Raw genomic sequence first — 20,217 nt, 5'->3', positions numbered from 1 at the left:
TTTAAATCCCGGAAACAACCTGCCTGCTTGCCGAGTAAGACTGCATATATATAACCTCCTCATACCCTATTAGGTGGCAGCATCGTGTATTGGGCTGCTCTATTTTAGGTTGACGGGGAGGGTAGGGGACTAGGGGTAATTGTGCAGCTGCTAGAGTTTGAATTCAGGTGTTTACACTTTTATGTCTCGCATTTCTACCAACTGACCCCAGAAGATATATTTGTTATGTAATTTGGAAATTCATAATCACATGTGGAATTCTTCAACTAATATGATTGAATTAGCAAAATAGTCTATGGTTTAGTTTACATTCTAGCTTGCATTTGAATTGAGTGAACCATTTTCTTTAACTGATATGAAGAAATTGACTTGTTTTTAACTGGATATGGGTTATTTTGGTACAATCTGCAGACTTGAGATGTTAACTGGCTGCATTGCAATTCAGTAATTTTAGCAAAATGGGTCAAAAAAAGTTGTTTTTGTTTCGGCTGAAAACAAATAGATTGATATGGCTTATTGGCATTACCGTTGCAGCGATTGTAGTATACCGTTATTTTCAGTTTCCTTATGGTAACAACACTCTACCCAATGGATTCTATGTTGATAAGATAGCAAAATCAGGAAGTAGTGGATTCCAAGCAGCAGATCTACCATTTGAGCCTGAAATATTTAACAATGTGACAATTTTTAATCAAGCAAACTATACCGGTGCACATGGTCCTGAAACAGTTACTAAAACTAAGACTTCTGAGAAAAAAGACACTATTTCAACACCTGGTTTTGTCTCAGAATCAGAAATTGCATCAAACAAATCTTCGGGATTTCATGAGTCTGATGAAAGGTCCTTGGTGGATAGTGTTAGGTTATCAGGTGATAAATCTACCATAGAGAAGGCAAAAAATCTTGGACCGAGCAGTTATAACAATACTACGGGTGCAAATTTGACAAAAGAGGTTGATATTTCATCAGGATCAGAACATAAGTTGGCAGCACCACCAGACTTCACCCCATCTATAAGTCCTTCAACAGAAGTGAGCACAAATTTTACACCTCCAGTGTTGTCAAATGGTCCAAACAAAACCGATTCCGTGAATGGTGAGAGGTTTAAGACTTCAAAAGGTGATGTCAATATATTGGGCAAGAATTCTTCTACTACCATATTGCCTAAGGAGAATAAAGATTCTAACATTCCGGTACCAGAAGTAACTTCAATCTCTGAAATGAACAAGTTATTGCTTCAATACCATGCCTCGAATCGTTCAATGGTATACGACTACATGTAAACTTTTGCTTTATTTCACGACCTATAGATTATAGTTTATTTTTGTGTTCTATTCTAATGTTGCTAATTTCTTTCTAGAGGCCAAGGTGGTCTTCAGCTGCTGATCAAGAGCTACTGCAGGCCAGATCAGAGATTGAAAATGCACCAGTTGTAGAGAATGTCGAAAATCTTTATGCTCCCCTTTACCGAAATGTTTCCACGTTCAAGAGGTATCATTTGATTGTTATGGTGTATATATGTATTTTCGGTAAATGTTTCAGAAGTATCTTGTAGAATTAAAATTTCTATTCAAGACATTAGGAATGTGAGAATATCTTTTAAAATACAATGTGAACTAAAATTATTATGGACAGTAAAAGGAATTTTCTGTTTATCATTTTGACTTCAAGAATAAATAAGTGCAACCATTGTGATTTTCAGTTATGTGATAACAAGTAGTCCCGGACAGAAATATCAGAGTCTTGATAAGCTCGGACAAAATATAGTATACTTCATCAAAATTGCTGCATTTCTTGATGTTGAAGAGCTCCCTTGCTGATGTGGGAAATAAAATTGAAAAAGAATAAAACGCCGATATTTGCATTTGTCTAAATGTGTAGCAGCAATGATATATAAAACAAGATATTTAATGGTTAAATTTTCACATCACCTTATTATTTTTTATCTCATAACTGCAATGGTCAGGAGCTACGAATTAATGGAACAGACTCTCAAAGTGTATGTATATAGAGAAGGATCCAAACCTGTAATGCATTCACCGCATCTTTTGGGAATTTATGCTTCGGAGGGATGGTTTATGAGGCTGATGGAAGTTGATAAAAGATTTGTTACTAAAGACCCAAAGAAAGCCCACCTATTTTACTTACCGTTCAGTACTCGGATGCTAGAGCACACTTTGTATGTAAAGAATTCACCTAGTTATAGTAACATGATTGAGTATCTGCATAATTATGTAGACTTGATTGCCGGAAAACATCCTTATTGGAACAGAACGGAAGGAGCTGATCATTTTCTTGTTGCCTGCCATGACTGGGTATGCTTTTCTACCTCAGTGAATGTCTTTCCTTTGTCAACTTCCTACCGGCACAAACAGTTTATCATTTTACATTCTTCGCTGCCATTTTTTGTGGCGTGCGAACAAAAGAACAATGCTACTTGCACGCACATCACATTTACGCAGTTTTTACCATCTGATTACAGTTAGTCTCATATCATTTTCCGCACACACTCTCTGCTGGATTTGGATCCTCTAAATTGTATTTTTCTCTTATGTGGTTGAGTGGAGGAGAGAGATAGACACAAATTTTCTTAGTACGTCCAGTTAATATTTGTGAAATTTCTTTGATAACTTTTTGTCAATTTCTTTCCTCGGCTTGATCACTTGAGAGAACAATGCAAGAGAGAATTCAAATACGATTATGCGATAATTAAAAACATTCTTTATCACATTAGTTTTCATTTTATCTTCTCATTGAAGGTTACTTTGCACTATGCAGGCCCCTTCAGAAACACAAGACCATTTTGCTAATTGCATAAGAGCCCTCTGCAATGCCGATGTCAAAGAAGGTTTTGTCTTCGGGAAGGATGTATCTCTTCCAGAAACAAAGGTCTACAGCGCTCAGAATCCAACTAAACGTGTTGGTGGACAACCAGCTTCAAGGAGGACAACTCTGGCATTTTTCGCAGGTGGCATGCATGGTTACGTTCGGCCAATCTTAATGAAGCACTGGGAAAATAAAGATCCTGACATGAAAATCTTCAGGAATTTGCCCAGGTCTAGGGCAAACAGGATCTACGTCGATTACATGAAGAGCAGCAAGTACTGTATTTGTGCAAAGGGCTATGAAGTGAATAGTCCAAGAGTTGTGGAAGCCATCTTCTATGAATGTGTTCCGGTTATTATATCAGATAATTTCGTGCCTCCGTTCTTCGAGATTTTGAATTGGGAATCCTTTGCTGTTATTATTCCAGAAAAGGATATTCCAAACTTGAAGAGTATACTTCTTTCCATCCCAGAAAAAAGGTACCTTGAAATGCAGATGATGGTCAAAAAGGTGCAGCAGCATTTCCTTTGGCACAGGAACCCTGTCAAATATGATATATTTCACATGATACTTCATTCTATTTGGTACAACAGAGTTTTCACAGCCATAGCAAGATAATTTATGAGACATAGGTGAAGTTGGTTGATATTTTTTTATAAGCAGAGATAGATATAGATGATAAATGTTGGTATTAAAATTTATGCACATAATTTCACTTCAAAGGGATGATTTTTTGCACATAACTTCACTTCATAGTTATAGGTAAGATATAGATACAGAATTTTTTTGCTTAGTGTTAGATTCTAATATCACAATAGAATAACTAAGCCTAAAAATTTAGTTGACCAAATCTCAGAGGGATGATTATAAGAAATAATCTCAGAGAGATCTTAGCCAACCTTGGCATTTGGTACCCAATACTGATTGATAATGTCATTTTATTTGTAAATTATGTAAATAAATGTTTTATGGATATTTATCTCAGGTGGATCTTAACCAAACTTGGCATTTGGTACAGTACAGTTGAAGTTTACTGTGCCACAAAATTATTTATTATATTTTGAAACATAAGAATTATGCAAGTAGGCATTGTAAATGTGATAAATTCAATATTTATAAAATATAAAAGCTTAAGACCTAAGTTGTGAAAGTGCAAACTCAACTTTTATCAGCTTCCTAAAGTTTTTCCTGTCAACTTTGTTCAATCACTTGTTGTCTTTGTTTCCATGTGTTCTCAAGTCTTAACTTCAGGTTAATGCTATCAATCACAAAAGGTTAAATGCAAGAGTCTTCTTCTCACTCTCCATAATTCCATCATGAAATCATCACATACTCCTCAAAATTCCCACCTTTTCTCTCGTCTCACTAAGAGTCTATTTGCGAGTTTGGTTTTGGAAGGGAAAAGGGAAATGAAAGGCTTCAGAGTCACAAAATACACATATGAGATGACTCTGAAGTTTCTCTTCTCCTTTAAAACTCAACTCGCAAACAGATCCTAACGTTTCACCTTCCTTCCAATATGTTTCCCTCACCTTGTACAAATTTAATGTGCTCAAATGTCAAAACACATCTTCAATATATTTGATCTGTCAATGGGTGATTTTAAGTACAAGGCAACACAAGATAGACCAAAATGATGTAGGTTATATGAGGGTTGTTAAACCTGAGTGGAACAGACCAAAATGAATTCTGCCAAGCATGACTCTGAATAGAAATTCTTAAAATTTAATGTAGGCATTTCTTATTATCATGCATGTCTAGTTAGTTAGGAGGTAATTTAGACAATTAATTGAATCATATAATAATATGAGTGATGGATATTAAAAGCTACTTCAAAGTAGTATAACAAATTTAGGGGAGATCTTTACCTATGAGCTATATCAATCTTCTATGGGTTAAGTGAAAGAAACACATAAGTGGGGTTGACACCATATCTTTGACCCAAAACGTTAAGGCATTAGGTTTATGAGTCTATCCACTTATATGTTATTTAACTCATTTTTGTACAATCTGAGACTACTTGATTCACATTTAGAATACCCAACACAAATGTTGTTCATGACATGATTTATATGTATAATATGACCATCTTCACTCACTTTAGGATCCATCAGATGGACAAAATAGGATTACAAAACTTCTGGTGTCATTTTGGTTAATGATGTATGCAGTAATATTTCTTTCTTCAAACAATGAAAGTGGGATTTCTAAGTGTGTTCTAAAAAATAAATCTACATTTGAAGAAAAAAAACAATCTTTGAATTTTAAAATTATTAACAAGAAGTTGGTCTATTTATGCAAACTTGTCCACCGTGTATCAAACAATGCCAAAGGCTAACATTTTGGGACTAAGATTACCTATTTACAAACAATGTCACATGTCCCAAATTAATCAGATGATCTCTTTCCAATATTTTAATCACGGGCGATATTTATGCAGAGAAAAATCAAAATATGCAAAACGGATTAATCTCTCATCCAAATGGCAGGAGATACTCTCACAAGAACCTAACAATATCTCATAATACGATTAGATGTTCAACATTTGAATATATGGATCCAACCCAAAAAAAACAATCAAACCTTAAACTTAGGTGCTACTTACATCAATTGAATTATGTCATGATGTTTTATCATAAATTATGTTTATTGAGAAAACATCCATATATAAATTTTATTAATTGTTTTGTCTATGATTTTTCTTTGCCTCCTATCTCCTCTAAAAATTGAACTAAAGTTCATTTTATATATTCATTTCATCCACACATGTCTAAACCACCTAAAGTAATTCTATCATCATTTGTATAATTGAACTTACTCTAATTTTCTACAATTGCAGCTACCATTAGTTTTTGGATAAGAAACTAATTCATTTCGATGAACAATTTAAAAATTCGAAAGCAATTGCGGCCACGTTTCCCTCAATTAAGATAAAAGAAACCTACCTATAACTACAACTATAATTTAAAGCATTGATTATGCTCTACTAATCATACATCATTAAGAGGTTGATTAAAGGAATCCAGACAGCCCTAAGCCATGAGTTTGACCACCTAGTCCTAGGCCACTGGGTTAGGTCCAAACCAAATCACATTGGGCTAGACTCAGTTTGACCTCTAATAATCTATTTGTGAGTTAAATTTTAGAAGATAATAAATGAAAATAAAAAACTTGTTATAAAATACACTTACTAAATTACTAAGTAGTCTTTCATTTCCTTTATTTCTTTCCAAAACTTAACTTACAATCGCACATAAGTGATCGAAGAGTAGTTGATGCTTCCCTTTCTATAGAAGAGAGAGTTTAACAAGTTGTTTATAACAATGCTTATCACATTCCATAATTGATCCAGACATATAGGGTAGTTTTTAAAAAAAGAAACATTGAAAGGAACTTGTGGTCTGTGGCATTAATCTACTGCACAACATGACACAGCACCAGTAGAATTTAGAATAGCATCAGTTTTTGAACACACAAAGAAACAGTTTGAGGTTAATCATATTCAGACATAAAAGCAGGTTTCTTTATTTGCTCACAGGGCTAGTCTCTATGAACATGAACTATTACATTGGAACAGAACACTAAGGTACCACTACTAATTAACCAAATATTTATTTGGCCCCACTTAGAAAATGCATGCAATAAGTATATAGAAAAGCATAATAGTTAATCAACTCTCTCATTATAAAAGTTAGCTCAACATAGTACTTAAATGGTAAATCTTTCCTTAGATTTATCTTTCGGGTTGAGTTCTTCCTCAGTTCTCGTACACTAAAATTATGTATCTTATCTAAGTGAAGTACATATTTGGTGTGAAAGTTGCATTAAGGATTCATGTATGAACCAGAAACTATCACCTAAATTACATGTTCTAATAACAAAATAGAGTTGGAGCTGCATTAGTTTCAACACTTTGCTTACTAGACATTGAAAGAATGTATCCTCCTTAAATCATTCATCACAATTGTAAGCTCAAAACAATATAAGAATAGGGAATAAGGATCTAGTTTATTGCTATTTGTGCAAGTTACATCCCAATCTTAACCATTGTAATCCTGGAACAGAATCCAAAACTGAATCACCAATTCATAGATCTTTTCCATGCCTGACCTTACTATGGCCCAGTTATGTCTCTGTTAAGGACATAAGATTCTTTAATCACTTTTCTATATATTTTATATTCAACATGTTGTAGCTTTTGTTTTCATCTCAAAATTTCTCATGCATGGTACTGGTATATTGTCTATAGATGGGTCCATAAGTTTCACATTTCCTGTGTAACATTAAAACATTGTCAAATCCAAAAACAGGTATCTGTCTACAGATAACAGCTCATTTCGGATATACAAACTCAACATCTCAAAAGTTGTCATTTTCACTTTATGGAAATGAACATGTAAAACATCACTGGGGGGCAATTCTGGAACATTATTTATTTATTTCTAACTTATTTTTTATGTATATAAAATACATCATATAAATTAAATAACAACATTGATATAGACATAAAACATGCATAAAATGGTAGAGCCCTAAGGGGTGCTAGAAGCTATGAACCTATCATCTCTACCATGGAAATGACTATAATTAACATAAATACAATAATTTGATCTATGAATTAGTAAGAATTAGTAATGTGTCTAATCTTAATAATAGGTAAAGGGGCCCTGTGATAAATTTGACATTGCAACTTCAATTTTATACGTGGGGTTAGTCCATTTATTTGAGCTAAGTTGTTATTTGTATTTCTTAACTGCACGTGCCACAATGGAACCAAACTTTTTCAGGAGGACTATGGAATTGAAAGCTTTTTCATGCCCAACTCTAAGTAAACACAGAAAAATCTTCTGTACCATAAGCCTTAAAGTCAGAATTAATATTTGTATGACATAACACTTTTTGTTCAGAGTTGAATTTGAGAAGAAAATGAATAATTGAGAGTCATTTTTCATAAAATGAATCCGGTGGAAAGTTTAAAGAGCGGAATAAAAAGGAGTTTGGGGTTCAATCTTATACACTACCATATTAATATTTATCTATATAACAAAAATCAGGTACCATATTTTTGTCTCATTTCTTCTCCACATTTTTGTTTATGTCCAATTAAAAATTGTTACTTAACTAAAAGTTTAAAATTAAAAGTCATCAAAAATTAATATTTTTATATTATTTCGGAATTTGCTTGATTAGAAAAGGGTGTGATTTTTTGGGACAAATAATGTTTCTTCCTCAAACAGTGAATTAAAACAAAATCATTTTAGGCACCAACCAATCTGAGTTGGGGAGAAAGATGAATCTATGGACTACAACCAATTGGACAACGATTTACATCTTCTATTTCCTTTATTCTTTTTCAAATAAATGCTACCAAACAAGAAGAAAATTATGAATTACTATCAAATTATTGGGATATAAAAAATGGGATAACTTTTTTTTATTGAACTATTAATGAAAGAAGAAGAAATTATTTCCCATATTCCCTGACAAATTAAATACAATAAATAGTATATATATTGTGTTGGGTATAAATGTATGATGAGTGAGGAAAGCCATGAAAGTGTATTATTGATACTCTTCCCTCAAATTTGGTATCAACTTGTCAATACAGCCACCAGTCAATAATTAAATTAAAATCAACAGTAGGGTCACAATTTGGTCCTGAAATCTTTTTTTTTCTTCGTTTTTTATAAGTCAAACTAGTTTATTGCATGGGTTGTACATTTTATATATTTATTTATGTTTTTATATTTCCTTTTATTTTTAAATCAAATTTTATTCAAAATATTTTAATTTGGATGACTAATGAGTAAACTATAACAATTGTATTATGTAAAAAAAGGCAATAGTAAATAGTAATATTAAGTTTATTTGGAAAAGGATTTATTTTTTCACGATTTTTTTTATTTCTTACTATTCTAATGCAAATTTAATTGATCTTGGTGCTTTGTAATCCAACAAATTTGAAAGATTTGAATTATGTATTAAAAAGGAAAAAGACAGACTTTAATTTTTTTGAATTATACCGGTTTATACTTGTCACGTGACTTATCTAAAATTCAAATTTTCATGAGAATGAATTTGTCTCAAGATAATTATTATGGTTTTTTGTGGTAAAATAAATTCTTTTGATGAAAAAAAATAAGGTTACAATAGTATAATTGTTGAAAGTTAGCTACGTGTATAGACTATGCACCAGAACCTTTATGAACTGATGTAACACATACACAAAACGATAAGGGTGGAGATGAACACATAACTTATACCCGAAGTTCTCTCATTCTCTGTTACGACTAATCAGATATTATCAGGTAAAAAAATGAAATTTTTTAAAAATAAAAATTAATATATTATTTGTTAAAATTTAATTAATCTAAAAAAGGATTGAGACACCTTTGAAACATGTGATATGTGATATATATATATTATATATCGTGTGGAGAATATTTCTCTATCAACTTTAAGACTCCATCCACTCTGAATGATTAAAAGAAAAATTGTAATAACATTAGTTACCATTTTGTTCTCAATTTTTTCCTAAGCCAAATAATATCTTGTAGACTTTAGAGTAGGGATACTCTAACCCTTGTACAATCACATATCATAGCTTATAGTTTAATTGATACATTATATTCTACATCATTGCTACTACATACATCAATGAAAGAAGGACAAAAGAAGTCCTCAAATGAGAAGAAAAGTATGACCAGAACCTCATTAATTAGTTGAGCCCAGCAATGCTAACATATTAGGTCCTGAAATGCAATTACTCCAATAGTAAGAAATGATGAGCAATCACTCCATAGAATATATTGATACATGTTTCAGACTGGGAAACTCTATGAATTTAAGAGAGACCTATAATCAAGTGATAACTAGCTAGTTGAAATAAAGAAGTTTGTCCTATAGTCTAAGATCTGCATGATTGTATAGGAAGATACTTCTTTCACAATAATTGTTTAGTTTTTTTATTAGCAAAAGATAATATTATTAAACATGTACAAGAAATACAAGAGTAATAATACTATATAAGTGTTATAAGGTGGTAAAAATGAGATTACACAAACAATAGAGCAATTGTTTACTAGTTTTGGTTGAGTCATGATACTTTCAAAATTCATAAAAGTAGTCATATTTCATTTTGTTTTTATACGAGTTTTTAAAGTGTAGAAATTAAAACAAAAAATTCGAATAATAAGGATATGAAATAGGGAACTAAACCACAAAAACAGAAAAAACGTACTAGTAAAAAATATATGCCATTTTCAAAGATAGAAACCTATGAAGTAAATTTTATTTCTTTTAAAAATGTTTGCTTTAGTGCACATCACTTATGTATACATCACATTTTTTTTGTAACTATTAAGAGTATTTCCTCATCATTTTAAGTAAAGAACTAATCTTTTTCAAGTGTTTTTAGATGCTCCTCCGAATAAGTGTCACTATCAGAAATTGAATTTTAACATTTTGATCATCTTAAAAATCTATCAAGACCTTATACCGCTATAGTATAATAGATGGTTGTAACAATAAATAAATACATAGAGTATAATATAATTAATCAAAATATCAAGAATAACATGTATAAAATAATATGCATACGTGTATCTACCATTATTTAAAGGGAAGATATTTAAGAAAGGTACAAAAACCGAAATTATTGGTGGCTGTGGCTATGTATTTATAAAAGCAGACACATGCATTGCCTAGCTACATAATCTCCCTTACTGGCATAGCCAGTAATATTCATAGGGTATGGACCTTCTTCCATCAAGTTAGTATATTTGATTTGTGATCAGAACAATTTATGATAAAATTTTTTTATCATTACTCAGCAAGTGATGCCAAAAAAATAATATATATAATATGTTATATACTTCTATCTTTATATTTATCATAATAAAAGACAAATGTATCCTTAAAATTAATGAGAAAAACTGTATTTCTAACTCTATTAAACAGTTTTTTACAGCCAAGCATGAATGAAGTACAAGAGACATGTATAGTACAATTGCTTCTGAATTGGAACCTGGACCCAAAGAATTCAGAGCTTCAAATCAAAGTGTTGGAAGTGACATAATGCAAAGTGAAATTTTTACCCAAAAGAGTTAAATAATTTTTACCTATGAAAAACTATACATTGAGAGAAAAAATGAATGAAAGTAGTTAAATGTGTATTTTACTTATTTTATTATCCAAAAATAAAATGGTGTAAGAAAAATGAATAAATGCCATTTAAAGGGAGGGAGAGGGGGGAAACAAGGCCAACGTAGAAAATTGTATGTTTTTCATTAGGCTCCGAAAAAATCAATTATTTAAATATCAAATTTCATACTTAAAAAATCATACTATATATATATATCTTATTTAGTTTTATACACATGTATTTTAAAATATTATCAAAACAAATTTAGAAGAGTTATTGTAGAATTGATGTACATGAACCATTATTGGATTCAGAATACTAGATTATACGAATACCAAAAAAATATACTAAATTTAAAAAACAAACAACAAAGGCAAATTGCAAGAATGCAAGATCACTCATTTTCTATGGTGGGTCCTCTACTCCTCTCTATCAAGTATCAACCTTTATATATATAAGTGTGACATGACTCATTGGAAAGTGATAGAAAAAAGAAATATAAAAAAGGTCATAGCTTATGAAATTGAATTGCCAAACCAAATAATAATAAGAATGAGTATTGAACCCCAAAATTGTAAGAGTGGTAGCACCATAAACTCAAACTCAAATTCTCCTCCTTCAACACCCAAAAAAGTGAAACGAATTAGAGACTCAAACAAGTACCCTTTATACCGTGGGGTACGTATGCGTAATTGGGGTAAATGGGTCTCTGAAATTCGTGAGCCACGCAAGAAATCACGCATATGGCTAGGCACATTTTCAACACCTGAAATGGCTGCAAGAGCACACGATGTTGCAGCATTAACCATCAAAGGTAGTTCAGCAATTCTCAACTTCCCTAACCTTGTTAACTCTCTTCCACGTCCTGTGTCACGTGCCCCACGTGATGTTCAAGCTGCGGCTGCAAAAGCTGCTCAAATGGACAACCTTGACATACCCAAAACAACAACAACAACAACAACAACGTTGTCTATGTCTTCTTCTTCTTCTTCTTCATTCTCTTCATTGGTTTCAGCAATGGACTTGTGTAATGATGAGTTAAGTGAGATAATAGAGTTGCCGAGGTTGGAAAACAGTGTTGATGAGAAGAGAGAGTTTGTGTTCATGGAAACAACCTTGGTCGATGGTTGGAATATGTATCAGCCACCTTTGTTTGAAGACTTTGATCAGCTTGGAGTCATAGAAAGTAGGTTTGAGAGTTTCGCACGGAATTAATTTTTGATTTGTTGTGATTTTGTGAATGATTGAATGAATATGTTAATGTTTATAAACTTTATATCATATTATAATTTGAGATTAAAATATCTCATGATAAAGATAAGTTATCTCATTCGACTACTAAAATCATACTATATTTCTATTTAATTATTTTTAATAAAAATATTTCTAAAACTAAATAAAATATTATATATCATATTTTTATTGGTTGAAGGAGATAAATTATCTTCTGGTACGATGAACTATTTTATTTTCTTGTAATTTATGATATAGCTATGTTTTTACTTTTTTGGTGTGTCTAATGGTTTTTCTTTTGAGTGCAGCAACACATTCTTTTGTTTGAGTCATGTGTCCCATAATTTGTGTTTCTTTCCTTCCTCTGATTTGAATTGTAAAGGGTAGCCAATAATAAAGAGGAAACAATGTAAATTTTCGGTTGACTTGTTTAATTTTTTCAGCACTAAATGTATTGTGTGTCTTGTTTCATACGGATGTTCAATTCAAACAAAACTGAAATTTTTGTTGTGTGGGAGATGAAGATCTTTAAAGGTTGAAATTGTCTTCCATAAGAGCTATCTAATATCTATGTATTTTTCAGCTAGAAAGAACATTACTATAAGAGAGGGGATATAATAGAAAGGGGATTTTTTATCATTATGTTATGATATTATTGACCATACACTAGTTTCATGGTAATATCTATACATTATTAGTATGAAGATTTATAAATAATTATTATATCATTCAGCATTTATATTATTATATATTTGCCTTATAAATAGTTATAAGAGCATCTCCATCATATCATATGCTAAACATTGTCATATCAATAATTTATTGGCATATTTTCTTTACCCAATGTAAGAATTTAATTCTTAGAACATTTTATCATATATTAAGATGAACCTAGCATTTTTTCTCTTTCTGGTGACACACGTTGTTAATTTTTTTTAATCTTTGACTCATATGCTTCACTTGGCTATTCTATATAGAGCACATTTCTTCCTCTTGCAGCAATGCAGTAGCTAAAATGCTTAGGTGCTAGCGCACTTCTTTAGCAGAGCGTTGAAGATGCTTTAATAACCATCATTATTGGATTTGCTAGGACTAGCATATCAGTTATAGTATTCTGTTCTCTTTTACATTATGTGTTAGATATTTTTTTGGTAAAGAACTAATCACTTTTGACATGATTACTGCTTTCAACAAGTGGCGCTCTTAAGAATCGAATCTTTAACATTTTGATCATCTTAAAAATATAGGAGGACCTTAGAGTAGTAGAGGAACAAAACAATTATATGTGTTAGATTTGTAAATCAAAACGTGTAAGAATGCCCATTCAAAACAATTACTTGTTCATATTCCTTTTTATTTTAGAAATAAAAGAATATCTTATAGTTTCTCTATATTATAATTTCCTTTTTTTAAAGAAAAAAAAAAATGTCCCGTCATTTTAAAGAATCTTTACTGTGGTACACTTTAGTCATTAGATCATGTTTATAGAGATTAATTTGGGTTATTGACTATTTTATTTAGAACTAATTTCATGACTAATTCTATATCATCTTCATTCATTCTTCAAAAAAATCTAATTGCAAAATATAGGAAGTTTTAAATAGTTTTTAGATCCTTAGCGCATTTATTTTATTCATTCAACATTTATTTTTTTAGTAATAGGAAATCTAGAGGATATATATAGATATACAAGGAGGTTGTAAGACCTCCTAATATAAGACACTAGTGCATTTATTAATATTAGACACTTTAGATTTTTCTGTTATTTTTTTCCCGTTTGAATTAAGATTTTAAAACAAAATTAATCCTAAAAATGAAACATATTTATCAAAATAGGAGCTTTGCTTATTTCAAAAAATGGATGAGCCTAACATGTATGCACTATTAGTAATTATTAAAAGAGAAAAAATGTACACACTGACAGTGTAAGAGTTCTTTACATTGTTATTGTATCATCAAACATTCATTTTCAATCATCATTGACTTTTTCAAAAAAGTAATCCAAATGAATAGTAGATGATGCATTGATTGTGTATACATCTTTACATTATCAGTGCATAGATTTAATACTCTTATTAAAAATAAATAATGAATGATAAATTGATAATGTACAAAAATTGACACATATTATGAATGGTATATTAATTATACATAAATCTTTATGTAGACAATATTTAAATATTACAATCATATATTAAGTGGTTGATGAGGTGGGACAAAAGATTAATGTTGATGAAGATACCCTAAATCCTTTTGGCCTTATTGGAGGCATAGCATATATGTAGTCTCATAATTTATGCAACTGTATATATCATTAGCCTATGATTGATTTGAAAAATATTTTTAAATTAAAAAATTAATAATTAATAATTTTTATGACCAATCATATATGATGATATATGCAATAACATAATTTATAGGATAACAGATGGATACCCCTTTCTCAGTGGTGCGGTTAATGATCCATAAAAGTTTTGGGATTTTCTTCTCCCAAATGGTGAATAGTGATATGTGCAGCATATAAGTTGTGAACGTGACACTCACAAATAATTTCCAAAGATACACACATGTACATAATTTTCCTATATCATCCTCATAAAGTTCCTAATTTCCTTTAGCTTAATACAAATTTCTAGGATTTTTTATTATTGGAATATCAAAGGGTATTGAAGAAATATAACTGCAATGTTAATATCTTTGCTTTCTAACTTTTGTTAACATTTATTTATTTAATTATGTTTATACTCACCAGATATTCCCATACAATATTACAATGATTGTGTACTTTTGTTTGAAGAAAGCTTCATATTAAAAAAAAATTAAAACACATTCATAATAAATTAAATGTTCATTTTATATTTTACAATTTGTGTAATAGTTGCCAAACAAAAGCTATTTTCTGGTAACATGAATATTAAACTTTTTAATTGCGGACATTTTAGAGTATATAATATTAAAATATGGGGCGAGACATCAAAAAGATGGAAAATTTCGTTAAAATTTAGTTAGACTTTCGATGATGGGATATTATAACCACAAATAGCAACCAATTAATGCAAAAGTTGGATTCCAAAATATCCAAGTTAATTTTGAAATTATCTTTTTTATTTAATGGTGGCTAACAATGTACCTTAAGGGAGGATAGTGTCAAGGGACTCAAGGGTATAAACTTTGAAGCAACTTGATAAGAAATACAATCACGCGAATCGTCTTATTTATAAACTGCTATGAAATTCTTGGTAGTGTAAAAAATAATATAATAATTAAAGAAAAGACCCAATACCTCTATATATATATATTTATAATAATGAACTGCAGCAACCTCCGTGACAGTTATAATGTCGCTATTAAACAAGATAATCAATTAGAAAAAGTCAATTAAGATATAATAGGAAAGAGGTCCTATATGTTGTCCCTTCCTCGATTTAGTAGATTTTGTTGAATCAATTCAACTAATATAATAACACCAATTTCCATAAAGGGAAATAATTTATATGATGCGGTTTGGCATTTGTTTACTCAATCAAGGGTGCCACTTATTAATATATATATATATATATATATATATATATATGTGTGTGTGTGTGATGTAAGGCAACCATCATTATCTTCTAACCCTTTTTATGTTAAACATTATGCTCAAATCATTATACATAATTCATTTTAACCAAAAGAGTTTCATACTATTTAAAGTTTGTCTTGGGATATCATTATGAAGGATTGAATGTTTGTAGCATTCAAATATATTTTTTTATCACACGACATATTCAAAACTTTATTTATATTTATTCATACTAGTGGTATAAGACTTCATTGGTTCCCTCAATGTTGACAGTTCAATTCTTGGGCAGTACTTATTGGGAGAGATAGTTACGAACCTCGAAAGTGACTAATTTGTTAAAACATGTGAAAAATACCCTTAATAATATAAAAAAAAAACTACAGTTAAACAAGAACTGAAAAATCTTCTTCTTTTGTATGATAAAATATTATACTATTTAACATTTTTAACATGATTTAATAGTGTAAGTGTTTTTTACACAGTCAGCAAATTACTTATTTTTTATTTATTAACCACTATTGACTCTCAAACAAAAATAATATAAATATTAAATTAATTTATGTGGTATCTATCATGTTGATCTTAGTTCATAGCCCAATTCCAATTCTTTGAACAACAAACATTTTTACAATTATGAAATATGATATAGTATAGTAAGTAAAAAATTATATAATTGGGTTATATTGAAAAGTTTAAAATATATGTATTGTTAGTATAAAGTTTTTTACATTATCAGTATATCATTCACTATTGATTTGTATTATTTTTGTTTGAAAGTCAATAATAATTAATATATAAATAGTGAATGATTTACTAACAATATTAAAAAATACTTACACCGTTATACATATTAAATCCTTGAGTGAAACCCCTGAAATATTAAGTTGACATGTTCACACATTGCCTCTAAAAAAAAAGGCATTTTCATACATTTATATTCTCCTTAATTCATCTTATTTCATATAAGATTTCTTCATTACATATCACAATTTTACTCTCTAAAATATCTAAATCTTCCTTAAATATCAAATTTACTCTCTAAAAACACTTCCTGTCACTTTAAAATAAATATAAATTATAATTCATACAATTTAATGAAGTTTTTAATTTGCTCCACCACATATTTGCAACTTAAACATGGGTAAGTTATGCTTAACTTTCTCTCTTTTTCATTTGGACTTAAACATGGTTAATTTGCTTCAACTAATATTATTAATTTGGACTTATCTCTGCAATATACCATGTTTTATTTAACTTAATTATATTTATTATATTTTTTGGTTAAAAGATTACACTAATCAGTATAATAAAACTATAAAAATTAGGGTTTATACAAGTGTAGAAGAGTGAGAAGTGATTTGTGTAATTTCACTAAAACTGAGGACGTCACTGATTATACTAACTTTCACTTTTTTTTTTAGTGGCCATGCCGTGAGAGATAGATGTGTAGTTACTCATCTTTGTCTCGTTTGCTATAGCAATCACACAAAAGAACTTTAAAGATTCTGGTTTAGTTTAGTTAATTCCAGATAAATTTACAATCATCTCCTCTACAAACCAATAATTTGAAGAATTACATGCTTTAGTGAAGATAGGTTTAAAGTATCACACTGAATCTGAGCCTTCAGTAAATTATAAAAAATGCTGACACATAACATCATTTTTTTAATGATATATATTTTAATTAAAAATATCTTTCTTTTTTCATTTTTATGTACCTCAATAATGGAGACAGAAAATATCAAAAAGGTAAACTTTATGTGAATCTTCGTCATTTGAAATCTGTAAAAGTTTGGAAAGATACTGCCTAGATTTTGTCCGATTTGATCTATAATAAATTATTGTTCTTAGGTAGTAGCACTTGAATCTAACAATTCTAAAGCACCATATTGATAAATTATTAATTTGAATATTGAAAACATTGCATTTAAATAATACCACGTTAATATATGCACCTTATATTAGTAATATTATATGTAACTTTATATATCTCATATATTTACTTACATTAGTATAGGATGTTCGCCCATAATCACAAAATGTAAAATTGAGATCAATAAAATCTGATATAGTTGATTGATGACTAAGTGTCTAAGTTCTTTAAACTTGATATTAATTTTTTAATTTTTATCATGTATATAGAAATACTTCATTAGTAGAATATCCATAATCTTTATACTTCAAATAAGATTAGTATTTAGTTGTTAGTTGAAGGACAACTTCGTAATTTTTTTTTGAGGGATATGATTATATTATTGTAGTTAGAAATGGAAATGGCAGACAGCATTATTTTGAAGACCATTTAATTCCCACCCTCAGTCCTAACTTTTTTAAAGCTATTAGTCTATTTGCAGTATATATATAAATGCTAAAATCTATTTTTTTTAAATTAGTATATTTAATTTTTATTTATGAAGTATTAATATATATTGTTGAACTTATTGAATTAAAAAATATGGATTAATAGATAATGCTAATATAATAAATATCAAATGAAATATTTTTATATATTATCATATAAAGAAAAGTGTAATATTTTTTTAGTACTACCAATGATATTCCTTCACCTTATGAGTAAGGAACTAACCCATTTTGGATATATGGTCGTCTCTCCCAATAAGTGTCGCTTTCATGAATTGAATCATTGAAATTTTGGTCATACTAAAGATCAAGCGGAACCTTGTAATACCTTAGTTCTAACATGTGACCTCTAAGACCTATGAATATACTGAGCGTGCTACCTCTTCTTAAATACTCCTTGCATAGAGTATCACGGGTTCAGTAGCGGAAGGCTCCCCTTGGAGGGAATAAAATACTGCAGGGAGTATTTAAGCTTAAGAGGATAGCACGTTCAGTATATTCATGGGTCTGGGAGGTCGCATGTCAGAACTGGGGTGTTACAAACTTTATATTAATAGACCAACGCATTATTGGTAAATAAAAGTATAATCTAACATTTTCTAGAAAGAATAAGGTAGCAATATTTAATTTGATTGTGGTAAACTCCCTTTCAAGGGGATATGCAGTGTTGTGATATCATATATATGGTTCCACGTTTGAAGAGATTGCTAGGGCTAAGTTCCCTTGTAGACTTTCTTATGGGGCTGCATGCATGGATGTTGGGTTCCAAAAGAGTAGAAATATTACGATGCATCTACTTGGAAGCATTACACTAAGCCTACAATATTTATTTTGTAACTTAGTTATGACTAATGAGTGCAACCTGTAGTGATCCATAATACACATTTTTTTTTGTTTCACATGGGTATCGCACTAGAGGCAATTATATCCGAGCCAGGAACATCCATAGGTATGTGGGACTAACTCTCTTAACGATTATTTTTTCCATCCACAAAATATGAATTTGAGACCTTACTTAAAGGAAATCAAACATGTACTACTTGAACCAACATTTGTTGATCCATAATACATATACGTGCATGTTAAAGTAGCAATGGAGGAATTCTTTCCCCACATAATCTGTAAACCGAAACCCGAGTGGGTAACATTTTCGCACGCAATTAACGAAACCGAATTTCGAAGAATGGGCTTCAAAAGGGTGTGAGGGGCCCAATGAACCTCCATTTAAGGCTTCTTTCTCTATACCCCAACCATAGTAGCAATATACAATGTTCTATTTGATACGGATGCATGATACATAGTACTCTATTATGTTAAAAATACGTGCTACACTAGAGATATATATGATAAAAAATTTGGATTCGTAATACATTTTAAAATCTTAACTAATACAATATTAATATAAAAATTTTAAACAATCCAATTACAAAATAAGTTAATAATTATTATGGTTTTCTCTAAAAAAATACATTTACCAAATAACTAGATTTGGATTAATAATATTTTCATTAAGCATACCAACCATGATTACTTGAAGCAACTCAAGCATCATCTTTCAACAAATGACACTAAACATATTCTTACCTCTTAGTATTGAACAAAAACGTGTGGCTTTGTAAGGAAAGATTGACTCATAAAAGACTATATTTCTATTAACCTCCAATAATGTAGTGATCAAAATTGAGTACCACATAATCATTTGTCCCATCCTTATATCCTTAAAACAAACACTTATTTGCCTTTGAATCAAGCTTTGTCCTGTTAAGTATTGATGAAATTGTATAACATATGCAATCAAAAATCCATAAATGTTGTAAATCAGACTTATGTTGACAACAAATTGACGATGTGCACATCATAGGACTAGTGGGTATTCTTTCAATTTAGTTTTCTTTCAATCTTGGGCTTTAATAGCTCATTATCCATATTCTTCTTCAAACCTTATTCACATTTAGATCTCCCTCTTTGAGTTGTATCTCATTTTACTCACCCTTTCTCTATCTTCCTTTTGACATGTTATGTCGTGTGCTACTTTCGACGATTTCTATGATGAATTGGACCACACTTGTACTTCAACATACCACAATATTTT

General features: G+C 30.2%; 2 protein-coding genes across 5 annotated transcripts; both read left to right on the top strand.

The window, feature by feature from the left end:
* Nucleotides 218–3,903, top strand: LOC109327218 (probable glycosyltransferase At5g03795). Of its 4 annotated transcripts, none has more exons than XM_019560291.1 (5): nt 218–1,265; nt 1,361–1,491; nt 1,967–2,315; nt 2,779–3,471; nt 3,600–3,903. In XM_019560291.1, exons 1-4 carry the CDS (start codon nt 459–461, stop codon nt 3,442–3,444), a joined length of 1,953 nt encoding a protein of 650 aa, XP_019415836.1. In that variant the 5' UTR covers nt 218–458; the 3' UTR covers nt 3,445–3,471; nt 3,600–3,903. The 4 variants fall into 4 exon arrangements, with proteins under 4 accessions (XP_019415836.1, XP_019415838.1, XP_019415837.1 ...); XM_019560293.1 differs by lacking the exon at nt 3,600–3,903 and having other exon boundaries at nt 218–1,009; nt 1,040–1,265; nt 2,779–3,474; XM_019560292.1 differs by lacking the exon at nt 3,600–3,903 and having other exon boundaries at nt 1,364–1,491; nt 2,779–3,474.
* On the top strand, nt 11,397–12,233 carry LOC109326474 (dehydration-responsive element-binding protein 3-like). The gene has a single exon (XM_019559173.1). It carries the CDS (start codon nt 11,435–11,437, stop codon nt 12,182–12,184), a length of 750 nt encoding a protein of 249 aa, XP_019414718.1. The 5' UTR covers nt 11,397–11,434; the 3' UTR covers nt 12,185–12,233.

The sequence above is a fragment of the Lupinus angustifolius genome, chromosome LG14, assembly GCF_001865875.1.
Source record: "Lupinus angustifolius cultivar Tanjil chromosome LG14, LupAngTanjil_v1.0, whole genome shotgun sequence".
Classification (NCBI taxonomy): domain Eukaryota; kingdom Viridiplantae; phylum Streptophyta; class Magnoliopsida; order Fabales; family Fabaceae; genus Lupinus; species Lupinus angustifolius.
Note: the sequence above shows the minus strand (reverse complement) of the source record. Positions and strands in the feature narration are given on the sequence as shown.